Below are 18221 nucleotides of genomic sequence, written 5' to 3'. Positions count from 1 at the left end.
AGATTTGCAAGATTCAGGGGGAGTATCTTCCTGAACTACTCCTGTTCAAAGCATCATATTATACTCTTTTTCCCTTAGTGAGTTTACTTTACATGTTCTCATAAAGGTTTTTAATGAGGTAATATCAACATAAGATCATATGTCATACTATCCCTTTTCCCCACCGGGGTTTTTAGGAAAGTATTCACGACATATTTATTGACCTCTATATTCTATGGATATACTTCATATTGAGTTAACAGAGGCAATAACCATAATATGTTGTACCATTTTCTCCTTATTTTCCCACTGGGTTTGAAGGAGTTTTAACAACATATCATATACTATTCCTCATTTTTCCCATAGGGTTTTTGGAGGACTCCTCACATTTTTCCCACTGGGTTTTTGGAGGAGACTATTTCAAGATGATGAAGATTCACAAGGACAAGCATAGATTAGGGGGAGTGTTAGAATTTAATTAGTCTTAATTAAATGGGTTAATCCCTGCTTGTAACTGCAACATTTGTAGCCACTCATTTAGGGAACCGTCATTAGGCGGTTATTTCCCTGGAGCGTCGCCAGCGTCGCCTCCCAGGAACCGACCTAATCACGTCTGTTCTCCCCCTATATATATGTAAAATCTTCATCAATCAATACAAGTGATTTTCATTCCAATGATTGTCTCTCTCGCTCGATTCTCTCCCGATTACTCACAACAGTAGTTAAGCAAAAAACTAGTTGGCCCAGCTTAAGTTTTGTAGTAGTAGTCTGAAAATGGAAGAGAGATGAGGATCGTGGTTGTTTCATTTTGGTAGCTGGTAGAGGTTTTAATTTCTGTTCAAACTTGTCGGATGTTCTAGAGTCAAATAAATGGCATCATAACAACGATAGTACTATCATATTTACATTAGAGCAGCTACATATTCAGCAATCGCAGATTCTCGTCCATCGAGCAGACACGACATCCACCGTTTTGTGCATTTGTAACTGTAACTCTGCAACTCACTTGCTCTCTAAGCAACAAAGCAAGCAGGGCAGATCATCATATGCAGTTCACGCCGCCTAGAAGTCTTCGTCCTGGTTGGGCTTGGGCGAGCTGAGAATAGCGGTATACAGCCGGAGCTTCTCCTCGCCCAGCGACGAGCACCGTGACAGCGGCCGGCGCGGACGGATGAAGGACAGCGACGTGAGCGTCTTGCGGTGCCTGTACCTGCGCCACGCCAGCTGCACGGCGACGGCCGCCCAGGTGCGCCACCCGGGCGAGTAGTACCGGGCGCTCCGCCGCACCTTGTCGTTGGTGAATGTGTACCGGAAGTGCTGCGTCACGTACTTCACATCCGCCGCCTCCAGCCCGAACACCTCCGTGCTCTCCATCGTCACCAGCGTCGACGACGACGCCGGCAGCCGCTCCGTGAAAGGCCGGCGCAGGCACCACGACAGCAGCTCGTCACCAGTGAAGTTGCCCGGCCCCAGCGTGCAGCGGCTCGTCGCCCCGTTCCGCAGCTCCTGGCTGCACTGCAGGTGACCTCGCACGATGAACAACATCCTCTGCACGGGATCCCCTTCCCTCACGATCTGATCATTCAGAAAATCAACCAACACCATCAGTCAGTCACTGATCGAGCTCACTCTGCTTGCAGTTGCAGCTGCTGTCTGAATTCATGCGAGTACTTACTGTCTCTCCCTTGGGGTAGATGAGGGCTTTGACCCGATCGCACATGTTCTCGAGAACAAGGTCGTCCATGTGCACGAAGAGGGGCACCTGCCGGACGAGGTCGAGGCAGAGGTGGTACTTGATGTCGCGCCGGAGCGCCTCGGGCAGGTCGCGCACGATCTGGGACTCGTCCACGCCGCGGGTGGCCGCCCACCGCTGCCGCTCGAACTGACGCACGCGCTGCCGGAACCCCATCGGCAGGTTCTTGCGCTTCATCCACCACTCCAGGCTCCGCAGCCGCGTCTGCATCGCCTGCTTCTTGGACGTGGTCGCGTTCAGGAACACCTTGATGTTGCCGATGAGCATGGTCACCAGGATCAGCCCGCCCGTGATGGTTAGGATGTTGAACACGATCTCCACCCACTCTGTCGTGCTCTCCAAGTTCCCGAATGTGCTGCACACACAAATTCATCACGTCATTAAACCAAACAATTCATGACAATGTGTAGCAATCAGCACAAACTAATCTCAGTTTCCCACTATCACTTGCCAAGAACCCTCCTTACCTCAGCGTCATCAGGCCCCAGAAGATGGGGAGCAGCATCTTCTCCAGGCGGCTAGGATTGGCCACCAGCATCACCGTCCACTTGTAAGCGCCGTACTGGTACTTGTCGCCGCTGCGGAGGCACACGCCCCTGGCAATGGTGTCGTTGGCCCAGGCGAGCCTGTCGCCGCCGACAGCGACAGACGACGCCGCGCCGTAGTAAAGCGGGGCAGCGCACGCCACCGGGCCGGACGCGCACCCCGGCGGCCCGGATAGGACACACTGCTCCTTGAGGCACTTGGTGGCTCTCTGCACGCCCAACAGGTACCAGCATGCGCCCACCGCCTAAAAACACAATGTAGCAAATTGATCATCTGATCGACACATGTTGTGATAAGTGAGGGATGTGAAGTGATCGTTGCTTACGTGGGCTGCGACGAAGTAGGCCATGAGGTTGAGCACGATGCCCCACCAGATGGTGCCGAAGATGTGGCCGGACTGGTTCTGCGTCCGCCGCAGGAAGGAGACGGAGTGGTAGATCTTCGGCAGGTACTCCAGCAGGAACGTCACCAGCAGCACCGTCATCACCGCCGTTGTCGACCCGGCACGGATCATCGCCGGCATGGCCACCCAAACAACCACCTGAACGAACGTATACATGCATATCGATCGTCAATCGCTGCATGCAGCGACCAAATCGTATCTAGCACGTGACAGGACACAATCCCCGACTGACACGACAAATAGCAATGTTAACAATATATGCAGCTAGCGTCTCTTTTTTGAGAAGCAAAATGCTCTATTTATGTTCGGTTTTCAGGCACGTAAATGTCAACGATCAGCTAATGGACTGGACATAGACACGTAATTAATCCGCATGGGTGGTATTATAAAAATAAATTGCAAGGCATATCTTATTTATTATCCTTTTTCGGTCATTTTTCTCTCTCCTCTCATGTATGTAAGACTATTAGTGCATTCACTAGTTCATAAAGGAAAATTCCCTAAAAAAAAGTTCATAAAGGAAAATAATTATATTTCTAAGTTCTACTCCCTCCGGATCAGTTTAAAAAGTACGCACCTAGTTTACGAAAATACCTCGACAATTATTTTGGCTAGTAAAGTATGAATTATATGTCACGAAAACTATAGCATTAGACACCATTTTTAATATGAATCGGTATATATTTTGTGGACATACCTCCATATATGTTTATTAGTCTTACATGTAACCCTAGGTTATTAATTTGACAAACAAAATATGAGGTATATATTACAAAAAAAATATATATCACTAGAAATTTCAGATGTTATATTTTCTAATGATATAATTTTATGTTTGATAATATATATTATATAGGTCAAATTGACAACATAGGTGCATGTGCAAGAGTAATAAACTGATATGTAGAGAGTAATTCATATTTTGTTGATAAAACTTATTTTTTTCAAGGATACGTCATGGACAGACGTATCGGTTTCATAGAAGAAGAGGCCAAGAGACAAAAGTACAACACATCTCTGGCACAGACGCCACGGGTGAAACACCACACTAACCCGAGGGGGTAGACGCACGGCTAAAACAACTACTCGCGACATCTCCACTTTTCTACCGGCGCAATGATGCCTCTAAACACTCTAGCCGCTCGGCAAAGCTGTGCATCCTCAGAGATCTTCTGTATCACCATGTCCTTGGAAAAAACCACACCTTCAAAGACCACGACATTTCGATGGCGTCAGAGACTCCAGCATATAAGCACCGTCGCTGTCCATAGGTCCCGATCGCCTCTCGGACCCCCCTTCTTCTCTGGCAGCCAACTGGCGAGAGTGGTGTCCGGTTGTGGCATCGAGTGGAGCTTGCCCCACGGGCGTAGAAAAGCAACCCAAACCTCACGCTCCAGGACAGAACCCATCAGAAAGGTGGTCCAGAGTCTCGCCCCCTTGATCGCATAAAGGGCAGGACGCCGGGTGTGGGAGCCCATGCCGACTGAGCCTGTCGGCGTTCCAGCACCTATTCCGCGCTGCTAGCCACATGAACACTCTGCAGTTCGGTGGAGCGCGCGACTTCCAAATCTGCAGCGCACCGGCCATGTCCTCTCTAGCCCCGAACATCCCATCATAGCAGGATCTGGTGGAGTAGGAGTTGTTACTTTCCCACCTCCACCTGAAACTATCCTCCATGCCCTCGGCAAGGTTGACATGCACTAGCCGGTCCGCCACTTCGAACAACTCCATAAGTGCAGGCGAACCTAGGTCCGGGGATAGGTCCTCAAGCCAACCTCTTGCCTGTCCCTCACGGACACGACGTTGCTTGACCACGCGTTTTGGCACAGCGGCAAACAAGTTTGGTGCAATGTTGTTGATCCGTCCATCGGGAAGCTAGTGATTCGACCAGAAGAGAGTGGACGCTCTGTCTCCTAGCACTGAGAAAGTTGCTCCTTCGAAAAGATGCCTCGCTAGCTGAGGAACTTGAATATTTAGCTCCTTCCATGGCTTGGATTCATCGACCCGCTGAAGGCATAGCCATCTGGTCCTCAACGCCACATTCACCATCCTCAAGTTTGGAATACTGAGTCCACCCCATTAGATAGGGGTGCAAACTTTGTCCCACACCACTAGACAGTGGCCCCCCTTCACATATTTCTGGCCTTTCCAGAGGAAGCCCCTTATGATCATCTCAATTGCAAGGATGGTCTTGATAGGTATGTCGAGGGACATCATGGAGAAGATAGGCATCGCAGACAGTGTCAACCGGACGAGCTCCAATCGCCCCCCCCCTTTGTCGAGTAGAGACGCCTTCCATCCTAGCAGCTTATTTGCTACATTGTCCACGAGGTATTGGAGCTGAGCCGCGGGTAGCTACCTCAAAGACAGCGGTAGCCCCAGATACCGTTGAGGGAAAGGTTCCACAGGGCTCCGTAACTCCTGCTCACTAAGGCCACGTGGGCTTCCGTGCATCGGATAAGGTTCGACGAGTGAGCAGGGAGATGTTTATCATAAATTGTGTGCGTGCCTGCTAAATTGTATCTGAAAACGAAGGGAGTACCAAATTGGCCCGCACGACTAATAACATGGAACGTAGCAGCGAGAATGGATGTTTGGAGGCGAGCTCGTGAATAATTTTGCTGATTAATAAACGTGGTCAGCTGACAGAGCGTGATACACCCCATGTGTAGGACCGGTGAATGATGAATTGATGAGAAGGCAAAAAATACGATCGCGAAAAATCTAAACATAAGATCAGCTGACAGGGGACCGGACGTGTGAACGCCTGCTTAGGAGCGAATATGCCCCTAGTTCGGAGTATATACTACAGTACGATGTCGTGTCATTTTTGGGTGAATCATTTTATCTCTCCTTTTGTGAACACATTTAATTTTCAAACATTGATGTATAGTTTTAAAGTTTCTTAATCATCGAGTACAATACAAAGCATGCACGCACATCACCACACACGTGCATACTCCTACAAAAGATTAAAATAAGTTTTAAGGCCTGAAGAACGCGGTTTTTGCCAGTTAACTTCTCTGTCCAAAATATTCCCTCCATTAAATGTTAAAATCGTCCAAATATGGCCGTCTACATCACTAGAAATGGATTTAATGGTGATGTGGCAACATTTTTTTAAGAAGTAAGCATGGAATGAAAAATATACTAGTAATAACCGGCTGAAAAGTGGGGAAAAGGGTGAAAAAAGGAAGCAATGTTTTTTTAAGAGCTTGATAGTTTGAGAAAAAATTGGGAGCTCATACAATCCATTTTTTTTCTGAAAATAAACATAATTCCCAACTTATATGGAGATTGCCAGAAAAGCGAAAAAACAAAAGAAAATAGTAATTGCAAACAATATCATGGCTATGTTCAAAAAAGTGATCGGATTTTATGAGATAGTAGAAAATGAAAAAGCATGACGAAAATCCTATAGCAACTCCCAACTTATATGGTTTTCAAAATATATGAGCTTCCATTGTTTTCAAGGACAGTTTTATTTTATGTATTTTCACATCTATTTCCTAATTAATTAGAATAGTTGTCAATATTCGTGCTAATTGAGCTACAGTGTGTGTGTAGCCATTGCTATGCCATCACAGTAACTACTTATGATGAACCAATAGGCCAAATCTAGATGTTCTTTTACACTTGGTGGATTAACAGTTTTAATATCCAATATAACATTTACCATGGCAATAGTTGTGGAACAAAAAGATTTTTTTGTTACAGAATCAACCAAGTCCATGGGCAACGTCAACACACTTAAATATAAAAAGCTTTTGGACAAGAAACACATGTAATTTTCTCTCGGCGAAGTGATGGCAATCCTTGCAGAAAAACAAAACAGTAAGTAAAATCAGCTAACCACTACTTTGTAGTAGTATATCCTTAACCTTCTGATTGATCAATCATCAGAAGAAAAACCATTTTCCTAGCTAGCTTTCGGTAAAACCAGATATAAGTTCATCTAAGAGTTCGGGACAAAAGAATAAGGTTGGGTGATTAGGAGTGGTTATACCCACAACGCACCAGAGTTTAAATCTCAGGTTTTAATGTCTATGTGTCTCATAAAGACGGAATATTCATACAGTGGGAGGCGAAGTTTCCATCGACGGTGAGACGCTTGTGATGACTTCGTTAATTTCAAGATCCAATCCGCCGGCTCATTCTTCCGGAGGTGCTAGGGGTAGGATGTGCGTGTGTGCGTTCATAGGGGTGAGTGTGTGCGCGTGTATATGATCCATTTGTACCGTGTTTCTCAAAAAAAAAAAGAGATTGGTAGCATGTCATTTTTCGATAATGCCTAATTGTACTCGAGTGCACTTGCTCCATTAATTTTTTTTGTAAATTCTTACAAATACCCTTACACATGGAGCGAATTTATGATGATTTCTTGCTTCATGAAAATCTTTATTGAATTAATTTGTGTGCTATGATTTTTTTGTTTTCACAATCTAAATATGCTTCTTTGTCTTATCATTATTGTTTTTCTTCATGCTGACTACGAATTAAGTCTTTCGAAAAATTTGATGGTACATGATTTGAACATGCCAAAAAAAACTTTATCTTTTTTGAACATTTGTATACTCATTTTCTGCCTTTTCCAAAGAAAATGAGCTCCAGAGCTTGGGTAAAATTTCTGTAGCTTCATCTACAAAAATGTGATCATGCATGGTAATCATAGCAAAACCAAACCAAGGACTATAACGAACGTGTAACGTTAAAACCATTAATTGCACCGTGTTTCTTCGATTAAAGTACCAAGGACCGAAACCTGTTTCTAGCTAGCTTTCAGGCTAGCCATAGTGCTAGTATCATAGCTAGTATCATGCACATTGGTCCCACAAAAATGCTGATGTGGCAGCTAATAAGGAGGAGAGAGAAGATTAGAGTAACATAGGTTGATACTGTATCATAGCGCATGTCACGAGAAAAGTTAATGCCAAACAAATCTTGTGCACAAATTTGCATTGAGATTCTAAAAAGCAATAAATATAGCATGAATATGATACTACTTCATGATAGTAACCACTATAGAGATAGTATCATACACAAGTATCATATGCATGATACTACTATATGATACTTACCACTATGACCAGTCTCAAGAAAACCAGATGAAAATCATGGTACAGCACGATCACTCGATCAGGGAACAACAGAAAATGGCACCTGCATCACGGGGAGGATGACGAAGAAGTCGAGCGCCATCCCTTTCCTGGACCTCGCGTACGCCGGGACGCTCCGCGCGGCGTCCGCGTCCGCGTCCGCCTGATCCGCCGCGGCCTGCTCCTCGTCCGCGATCCCACGCCGCCTCCGCGCCGCCGCCGCTGCCGCGGTGGCGCCGCGCGCGACGCGGAGCTGCGTGACGAGGTTCCACGCGTGCATGGCGTCGACCATGCAGCGGAGCGCGGTGACGGCGGCGGCGAGCCAGCCGTCGAGGAAGACGCACATGAGCGGGCCGCTCAGCGACACCGCGTACAGGAAGAGCGGGTCCACCATTAGCCCCGCCGCGCAGGCCAGCAGGTATACGCGGTTCCACTCCCGGACCCATCTCGTCCCCGGGTCCAGCGCCCACGTGTCCCCGACGCGCCACTTCCCGAGCCCCAGCTGCTGCCGCCGCCGCTGCCAGCGGCGGCGGAGCTTCACGCCGACGCTGCTGGCGCCCCGGCTGCTCTCGTCATCGCGCCGTAGCGGCGTTGACTCTGCATGGTGATCTCCTTCGCGCCGCGCGTCGGCAACAGAAGGCGAGGCGGCGAAGGACGGCGACGAGCGCGCGGAGAGGGAGAGCTCACCCGACATGGCGGCGTTGGCGTGGCCGTGGATCGCGCGGCAGGGCGCATCAGCTTGCGGAAGCGATCGAGGCTGGGATCGCGTGAGGTGGATGGATAGCTTGTTACACCTAGCTAGCTACTACTGATCAGTAGTAGTATTTCGTACGTACATATAGGACACGGGTCCTTGCGTGCAATCACAGCACTGTGCTAGGGCGTCGTACTGAAAACGACCACACTGACCCAAGTACCAGTACACTGCTTCACTGACAAGGTATACGTATTATAAATGGTATGAGACGGTATACGCATTGAAAATGACCACACTAACCCAGTATGGCTCATATTGTCTCAGCATTTATTTATTTTTACGGGGGATAGTCATTTGCATTTTAGTTATGTGGAAACCACTAATGATCAATGCATTGAGTATAAAAATAAAAATCATACATTCTGAGTCACGAGATTTTTATAGCGGATTTGCTAGTTATGAGCTAAGGGCATCTCCAACGCGGCGATCCATCCCGCATCCACGCATCCGTATGGGTCAAAACGGACAAAACCGTGGCCCAACGCGGCCACACATCGAATGCGGATGGTCGCGGTGTCCAAGACGACCCAAACCCGGCCCAAATCTGGGCCAGGTTTGCGTGGTCACGGATGGCACGGCGTCCTTGCGCGTCTCTGCCTACCCGCCTCCCTGGGCCCAGTTGTCGGTGGGGCGCGAATATTATTAAATGTGGACTGGGAGGGGAATGTCCCTGTCCAGTCCACTTTCCCACTCCGCAGTCCACCTCCCCACGCGCTTGCAACCGCCGCCATGGCCCCGAAGAGGGCTTTTGCTCCCGGCGCCAACGATGGAGAGGCCAACAGCAGCCGCCATCCTCTGTTGGCGTTGAGGGCTGGGGGACACCTCAGCGGTCTCTACATCGGAGAGGCCGCCAGCATCGGCGTGGCATTGGCGCAACCCGTGCCGCTGGTGCCGAAGCCGGAGGACGACGACGACCCGGACATGCGCGCCGCTCTGGCGCTGTCCAAGGCGGAGGAGGAGGCCAAGTGGCCCCATCTCGCGGCGGTCATCCGCACCTCCGCGATGGAGGAGGAGGCCCGGCAGGCGGTCGAGGACATCGAGGCCTGCACGTTGCTCGGCCAGGCCCGCCGGGAAGGGGAAGCCTTGCAGCGGCGTGAGGAGGCTAGGCTCCGGCAGGAGGAGGCCAAACGCGGGGAGGCAAGGCGCCGGCGCGAGGAGGAGGGGCTTCGGCGTGAGGATGAGAGGCGCGGGGAGGCCAGGCGCCTGGCGGAGCAGGAGAGGCAGCTCTGCCTCAGGGAGGAGGCGGAGCTGCGGGCTGCTGCGGTGGAGCAGCGCGCGGCTCCGGACCCCCACTCGGCCTGGGAAGAGGCACATTGGTCGCCGTGGCCGGAGTCCCCGGCGCGGTTGATGTGGGCATTACCCTACGGGTAACTAATGTTGCACTACCTCTTGCAGCCCAACCAGGGCCCATGAGGGCACTCGATGGCGAGGTGGGCCACTACGTCGGTGCCGAAGAAGAATCCTTGAAGAACAAGACAAGGAGACGAAGAATACAAGGAAAGTTTAGAACTAGGACCCTTTGTAACCTAGTCGTACCCGGACAGATCTCTCGAGACCTAGCTCCCAATATAAGGGCCGGGAGAGAGGCTGCCGAGGACACACACAATCTTAGCAATCTTAGCCACCGCAAGTCTAGAGCTAGGTCCCTACACAACTTAGTCTCTCGACGAGATCATAGCCGAAACCTTCGGCACTCCATTGTAACTCGATATTTTCATAATCAAGATTAGACAGGCAGGACGTAAGGGTTTTACCTCATCGAGGGCCCCGAACCTGGGTAAATCGCTCTCCCCGCTTGTTTGATAACCGATGTCTCGTATCAGTCTATGATACGTCTCCGACGTATCGATAATTTCTTATGTTCCATGCCACATTATTGATGATATCTACATGTTTTGTACACATTATATGTCATATTTATGCGTTTTCCGGAACTAACCTATTGACGAGATGCCGAAGGGCCAGTTCTCGTTTTCTGCTGTTTTTGGTTCCAGAAATCCTAGTAAGGAAATATTCTCGGAATCGGACGAAATCAAGACCCAGCATCCTATTTTGCCCGGAAGCATCCAGAACACCCGAGAACTGCCAGAGAGGGGGCACAGGCCCACCAGACCATAGGCCGGCGCGGCCTGGGTGTGGCCCGCGCCACCCTATGGTGCCGCCGCCTCGTTGACCCTCTGACGCCGCCTCTTCGCCTATAAGAAGCCCCTGGACCTAAAACCTCGAGACGGAAAAAGCCACGGTACGAGAAACCTTCCAGAGCCGCCGCCATCGCGAAGCCAAGATCTGGGGGACAGGAGTCTCTGTTCCGGCACGCCGCCGGGCGGGGAAGTGCCCCCGGAAGGCTCCTCCATCGACACCACCGCCATCTCCATCAACGCTGCTGTCTCCCATGAGGAGGGAGTAGTTCTCCATCGACGCTCGGGGCTGTACCGGTAGCTATGTGGTTCATCTCTCTCCTATGTGCTTCAATACAATAATCTCATGAGCTGCCTTACATGATTGAGATTCATATGATGATGCTTGTAATCTAGATGTCATTATGCTAGTCAAGTGAGTTTTACTTATGTGATCTCCGGAGACTCCTTGTCCCACGTGTGTAAAGGTGACGAGTGTGTGCACCGTGTGGGTCTCTTAGGCTATATTTCACAGAATACTTATTCACTGTTATGAATGGCGTAGTGAAGTGCTTATTTATATCTCTTTATGATTGCAATGTGTTTTGTATAACAATTTATCTATGTGCTACTCTAGTGATGTTATTAAAGTAGTTTTATTCCTCCTGCACGGTGTAATGGTGACAGTGTGTGCATCCGTGTTAGTACTTGGCATAGGCTATGATAGTGATCTCTTGTAGATTATGAAGTTAACTATTGCTATGATGGTATTGATGTGATCTATTCCTCCTACATAGTGTGAAGGTGACGAGTGTGCATGCTGTGTTAGTACTTGGTTTAGTCGTGTTGATCTTTCATGCACTCTAAGGTTATTTAAATATGAACATTGAATTGTGGAGCTTGCTAACTCCGGCATTGAGGGTTCGTGTAATCCTACGCAATGGTGTTCATCATCCAACAAAAGAGTGTAGAGTATGAATCTATCTATTCTGTTATGTGATCAAAGTTGAGAGTGTCCACTAGTGAAAGTCTAATCCCTAGGCCTTGTTCCTAAATATCTGCTATCGCTGCTTGTTTACTGTTTCTATTGCGTTACTACTGCTACCATATTACCACCATCAACTACACGCCAGCAAGCTATTTTCTGGCGCCGTTACTACTGCTCATATATATTCATACCACCTGTATTTCACTATCTCTTCGCCGAACTAGTGCACCTATTAGGTGTGTTGGGGACACAAGAGACTTCTTACTTTGTGGTTGCAGGGTTGCATGAGAGGGATATCTTTGACCTCTTCCTCCCCGAGATCGATAAACCGTGGGTGATCCACTTAAGGGAAACTTGCTGCTGTTCTACAAACCTCTCGCTCTTGGAGGCCCAACACCGTCTACAAGAATAGAAGCTCCCGTAGACATCAAGCACTTTTCCGGCGCCGTTGCCGGGGAGGAAAGGTAAAAGGTACTCACACTCCGGATCTCGGCTACTAAGCTATTTTCGCCGTTGTAAGTACTCGAAGCTATTTCCTTTAGATCCTGCAATTGCATCTTTTTGTTTCTTGTTTACACTAGTTTGGCATAATGAACAAGAATGAGCTTCTTATTCTATTTCCCGATTTAAAACATGGATTGTTTGATGCGAAAATTAAAAAACCTATGAAATCTTATTTGCATCGTTGGTAGTAATATTAGCATGAACGCTTTGAACACCATTGTTGATAATGATATAGAAAGTTCTAAGCTTGGGGAAGCTGGTTTTCATGATCTTTTTAGTCCCCCAAGCATTGAGGAGAAAATTTTCTTTGATGATACTTTGCCTCCTATTTATGATGATTATAATGATAGTGGTCTTTTGGTGCCACCTACTATGGAGAGTAAATTTGATTATGATTACAATATGCCTCCTATATTTGATGATGAGAATAATAATGATAGCTACTTTGTTGAATTTGCTCCCACTACAACTAATAAAATTGATTATGCCTATGTGGAGAGTAATAATTTTATGCATGAGACTCATGATAAGAATGCTTTATGTGATAGTTATATTGTTGAGTTTGCTCATGATGCTACTGAAAGTTATTATGAGAGAGGAAAATATGGTTGTAGAAATTTTCATGTTACTAAAACACCTCTCTTTTTTCTGAAATTTTTGAAGCTACACTTGTTTTATCTTCCTATGCTTGTCACTTTGCTCTTCATGAACTTGTTTATTTACAAGATTCCTATGCATAGGAAGCATATTAGACTTAAATGTGTTTTGAATTTGCCTTTTGATGCTCTCTTTTGCTTCAACTACTATCCCTTGCGAGTGCATCATTAAAACTGCTGAGCCCATCTTAATGGCTATAAAGAAAGAACTTGGGAGATAACCCATGTGTTATTTTTCTACAGTACTTTGTTTTATATTTGTGTCTTGGAAGTTGTTTACTACTGTAGCAACCTCTCCTTATCTTAGTTTTGTGTTTTGTTGTGCCAAGTAAAGTCGTTGATAGAAAGGTTGATACTAGATTTGGATTACTGCGCAGTAAACAGATTTCTTTGCTGTCACGAATCTGGGTCTAATTCTCTGTAGGTAACTCAGAAAATTATGCCAATTTACGTGAGTGATCCTCAGATATGTACGCAACTTTAATTCAATTTGGGCATTTTCATTTGAGCAAGTCTGGTGCCTCAATAAAATCCATATTTACGGACTGTTCTGTTTTGACAGATTCTGCCTTTTATTTCGCATTGCCTCTTTTGCTATGTTGGATGAATTTCTTTGATCCATTAATGTCCAGTAGCTTTATGCAATGTCCAGAAGTGTTAAGAATGATTGTGTCACCTCTGAACATGTTAATTTTTATTGTCCACTAACCCTCTAATGAGTTGTTTCGAGTTTGGTGTGGAGGAAGTTTTCAAGGATCAAGAGAGGAGGATGATATATTATGATCAAGAAGAGTGAAAGCTCTAAGCTTGGGGATGCCCCGGTGGTTCACCCCTGCATATTTCAAGAATACTCAAGCGTCTAAGCTTGGGGATGCCCAAGGCATCCCCTTCTTCATCGACAAAATTATCAGGTTTCTTCTCTTGAAACTATATTTTTATTCGGTCACATCTTATGTACTTTACTTGGAGCGTCTGTGTGCTTTTATTTTTGTTTTGTTATTTTCATTCTCTGAATAAATACATGCTTGTGTGGGAGAGAGACACGCTCCGCTGGTTCATATGAACACATGTGTTCTTCGCTTTATCTTTTAGTGTTCATGGCGAAGGTTAAAACTGCTTCGTTCATTTTTATATGGTTGGAAACGGAAAATGCTACATGTAGTAATTGGTAGAATGTCTTGAATAATTTGATACTTGGAAATTGTTGTGCTCATGTTTGAGCTCTTGCATCATATACTTTGCACCCATTAATGAAGAAATACATAGAGCTTGCTAAAATTTGGTTTGCATAATTGGTCTCTCTAAAGTCTAGATAATTTCTAGTATTGAGTTTGAACAACAAGGAAGACGGTGTAGAAGTCTTATAATGTTTACAATATGTATTTTATGTGAGTTTTGCTGCACCGGTTCATCCTTGTGTTTGTTTCAAATAACCTTGCTAGCCTAAACCTTGTATCGAGAGGGAATACTTCTCATGCATCCAAAATCCTTGAGCCAACCACTATGCCATTTGTGTCCACCATACCTACCTACTACATGGTATTTCTCCGCCATTCCAAAGTAAATTGCTTGAGTGCTACCTTTAAAATTCCATCATTCACCTTTGCAATATATAGCTCATGGGACAAATAGCTTAAAAACTATTGTGGTATTGAATATGTACTTATGCACTTTATCTCTTATTAAGTTGCTTGTTGTGCGATAACCATGCTTCGGGGACGCCATCAACTATTCTTTGTTGAATATCATGTGAGGTGCTATGCATGTCCGTCTTGTCCGAAGTAAGAGAGATCTACCACCTTTATGGTTGGAGCATGCATATTGTTAGAGAAGAACATTGGGCCGCTAACTAAAGCCATGATTCATGGTGGAAGTTTCAGTTTTGGACATATATCCTCAATCTCATATGAGAATAATAATTGTTGCCACATGCTTATGCATTAAAGAGGAGTCCATTATCTGTTGTCCATGTTGTCCCGGTATGGATGTCTAAGTTGAGAATAATCAAAAGCGAGAAATCCAAAATGCGAGCTTTCTCCTTAGACCTTTGTACAGAGCGGCATGGAGGTACCCCATTGTGACACTTGGTTAAAACATGTGTATTGCGATGATCCGGTAGTCCAAGCTAATTAGGACAAGGTGCGGGCACTATTAGTATACTATGCATGTGACTTGCAACTTGTAAGATATAATTTACATAACTCATATGCTTTATTACTACCGTTGACAAAATTGTTTCATGTTTTCAAAATAAAAGCTCTAGCACAAATATAGCAATCGATGCTTTCCTCTTTGAAGGACCATTCTTTTTAATTTTATGTTGAGTCAGCTCACCTATCTCTCTCCACCTCAAGAAGCAAACACTTGTGTGAACTATGCATTGATTCCTACATACTTGCATATTGCACTTGTTATATTACTCTATGTTGACAATTATCCATGAGATATACATGTTACAAGTTGAAAGCAACCGCTGAAACTTAATCTTCCATTGTGTTGCTTCAATTTCTTTACTTTAAATTATTGCTTTATGAGTTAACTCTTATGCAAGACTTATTGATGCTTGTCTTGAAGTACTATTCATGAAAAGTCTTTGCTTTATGATTCACTTGTTTACTCATGTCATTACCATTGTTTTGATCGCTGCATTCATTACATATGTTTACAATATGATCAAGTTTATGATGGCATGTCACTCCAGAAATTATCTTTGTTTATCGTTTACCCGCTCGGGACGAGCGAAACTAAGCTTGGGGATGCTGATACGTCTCCGACGTATCGATAATTTCTTATGTTCCATGCCACATTATTGATGATATCTACATGTTTTGTACACATTATATGTCATATTTATGCGTTTTCCGGAACTAACCTATTGACGAGATGCCGAAGGGCCAGCTCTCGTTTTCTGCTGTTTTTGGTTCCGTAAATCCTAGTAAGGAAATATTCTCGGAATCGGACGAAATCAAGACCCAAGATCCTATTTTGCCCGGAAGCATCCAGAACACCCGAGAACCGCCGGAGAGGGGGCACAGGCCCACTGTACCATAGGCCGGCGCGGCCTGGGTGTGGCCCGCGCCACCCTATGGTGCCGCCGCCTCGTTGACCCTTTGACGCCGCCTCTTCGCCTATAAGAAGCCCCTGGACCTAAAACCTCGAGACGAAAAAAGCCACAGTACGAGAAACCTTCCAGAGCCGCCGCCATCGCGAAGCCAAGATCTGGGGGACAGGAGTCTCTGTTCCGGCACGCGGCCGGGGCGGGGAAGTGCCCCCGGAAGGCTCCTCCATCGACACCACCGCCATCTCCATCAACGCCGCTCGTCTCCCATGAGGAGGGAGTAGTTCTCCATCGAGGCTCGGGGCTGTACCGGTAGCTATGTGGTTCATCTCTCTCCTATGTGCTTCAATACAATAATCTCATGAGCTGCCTTACATGATTGAGATTCATATGATGATGCTTGTAATCTAGATGTCATTATGCTAGTCAAGTGAGTTTTACTTATGTGATCTCCGGAGACTCCTTGTCCCACGTGTGTAAAGGTGACGAGTGTGTGCACCGTGTGAGTCTCTTAGGCTATATTTCACGAATACTTATTCACCGTTATGAATGGCGTAGTGAAGTGCTTATTTATATCTCTTTATGATTGCAATGTGTTTTGTATCACAATTTATCTATGTGCTACTCTAGTGATGTTATTAAAGTAGTTTTATTCCTCCCGCACGGTGTAATGGTGACAAGTGTGTGCATCCGTGTTAGTACTTGGCATAGGCTATGATTGTGATCTCTTGTAGATTATGAAGTTAACTATTGCTATGATGGTATTGATGTGATCTATTCCTCCTACATAGTGTGAAGGTGACAAGTGTGCATGCTGTGTTAGTACTTGGTTTAGTCGTGTTGATCTTTCATGCACTCTAAGGTTATTTAAATATGAACATTGAATTGTGGAGCTTGTTAACTCCGGCATTGAGGGTTCGTGTAATCCTACGCAATGGTGTTCATCATCCAACAAAAGAGTGTAGAGTATGCATCTATCTATTCTCGTTATGTGATCAAAGTTGAGAGTGTCCACTAGTGAAAGTCTAATCCCTAGGCCTTGTTCCTAAATATCGCTATCGCTGCTTGTTTACCTGTTTTATCGCGTTACTACTGCTACCATATTACCACCATCAACTACACGCCAAGCAAGCTATTTTCTCGGCGCCGTTACTACTGCTCATATATATTCATACCACCTCGTATTTCACTATCTCTTCGCCGAACTAGTGCACCTATTAGGTGTGTTGGGGACACAAGAGACTTCTTGCTTTGTGGTTGCAGGGTTGCATGAGAGGGATATCTTTGACCTCTTCCTCCCTGAGATCGATAAACCTTGGGTGATCCACTTAAGAGAAACTTGCTGCTGTTCTACAAACCTCTGCTCTTGGAGGCCCAACACTGTCTACAAGAATAGAAGCTCCCGTAGACATCAGCCTACATGATTCCATCTACCCTAAGCCCCATACGGAGGGCATTGCCGAGGAGTACCCTCGACAATTGGCGCCGTCTGTGGGAAACCTGTTGGCACAAGATCCGTCATCGGCAGATTCGGCCATGTCATCGGCAGCTTCGTCGACACCGCCAGCGTCACCGCCGGCACCTTCTTCACCATCGCGAGGTCCGAGGGAGGTCTAAAAAGCGGTAGCGGCGGCGGCGCAATGGTTGCGAGCAAGGAGGACGAACGAGGAAGAAAGAATGCGAGAAGAAAGAATGCGAGAAGAAAGCGTGGAAAGGGTAAAATCTGCCCTCTGAAGATTATAAACTAAGGAGAGTTTCAGATTGGGTGGCCACGTGTTGCTGCCTTCAATTTATTAAAGGATCTATTTTCATCATTGTGCGCGAAAATCGAGGAGACACCTTGATAACCGCACAAGTACTGGTCATTTCCTAAACTGACCGCGTAGAAGTAAGATGGGCCCCTCAGGTCACGTCCTATCAATCAAACCGCAGCAGTTGCTATGTCACCAATGATGTTATTAGAAGTATCGATTACACTTGGAGCATCCGAAGGAAATTAAAACTATCGAGTGGTTCAACTTGAGTCTACACACGTATGCAAGAATCCGCGCCTAAACTCGGGGCCGGGCTACTCCCATCGGAAATGCTGGACGCGCACCCGATATAATTTGGACTCGAAGATAGTTACAAGAGAGATTACATCAGAAGTATCTGAAGAAAGGTTCAAGAGATCTGGGGTAAAATCTGCACTTGGTTGCAAGCATCCGCGCCCAGACTCGGGGGCTACTCCTATCAGGAGCACTGAGTGCACACCCGATAAAAGTTATGAACTCGAAGATTTTTTGCGCGGCCCAGAATCATGCCCGGGGACTTGATTCTGTGTAGAGTGATATTGTTTTACCATCGGCAGTTAACCGGTAAAAA

At 46.3% G+C, this 18221-nt stretch overlaps 1 protein-coding gene across 2 annotated transcripts; it reads right to left on the bottom strand.

The window, feature by feature from the left end:
* Positions 1–829: 829 nt before the first annotated feature.
* Positions 830–8525, bottom strand: LOC124650084 (cyclic nucleotide-gated ion channel 4-like). 2 transcript variants are annotated; one of them, XM_047189646.1, is made up of 6 exons: positions 7842–8525; positions 2604–2819; positions 2200–2522; positions 1655–2087; positions 1023–1554; positions 830–992 (listed from the first exon to the last, which is right to left on the bottom strand). In XM_047189646.1, exons 1-5 carry the CDS (start codon positions 8469–8471, stop codon positions 1042–1044), a joined length of 2115 nt encoding a protein of 704 aa, XP_047045602.1. In that variant the 5' UTR covers positions 8472–8525; the 3' UTR covers positions 830–992; positions 1023–1041. The 2 variants fall into 2 exon arrangements, with proteins under 2 accessions (XP_047045602.1, XP_047045601.1); XM_047189645.1 differs by having other exon boundaries at positions 830–1554.
* Positions 8526–18221: the final 9696 nt, after the last annotated feature.

Source organism: Lolium rigidum, chromosome 4 (genome assembly GCF_022539505.1).
Source record: "Lolium rigidum isolate FL_2022 chromosome 4, APGP_CSIRO_Lrig_0.1, whole genome shotgun sequence".
Taxonomy (NCBI): Eukaryota; Viridiplantae; Streptophyta; class Magnoliopsida; order Poales; family Poaceae; genus Lolium; species Lolium rigidum.
Note: the sequence above shows the minus strand (reverse complement) of the source record. Positions and strands in the feature narration are given on the sequence as shown.

Coding starts and splice junctions, on each gene's coding strand:
- LOC124650084 (XM_047189645.1), bottom strand. CDS start 8,471: ATGTCGGGTGAGCTCTCCCTCTCCGCGCGCTCGTCGCCGTCCTTCGCC. Junction 2,523..2,603: donor CCTACTTCGTCGCAGCCCAC/GTAAGCAACGAT, acceptor TTGTGTTTTTAG/GCGGTGGGCGCATGCTGGTA. Junction 1,555..1,654: donor TCTACCCCAAGGGAGAGACA/GTAAGTACTCGC, acceptor CTGAATGATCAG/ATCGTGAGGGAAGGGGATCC.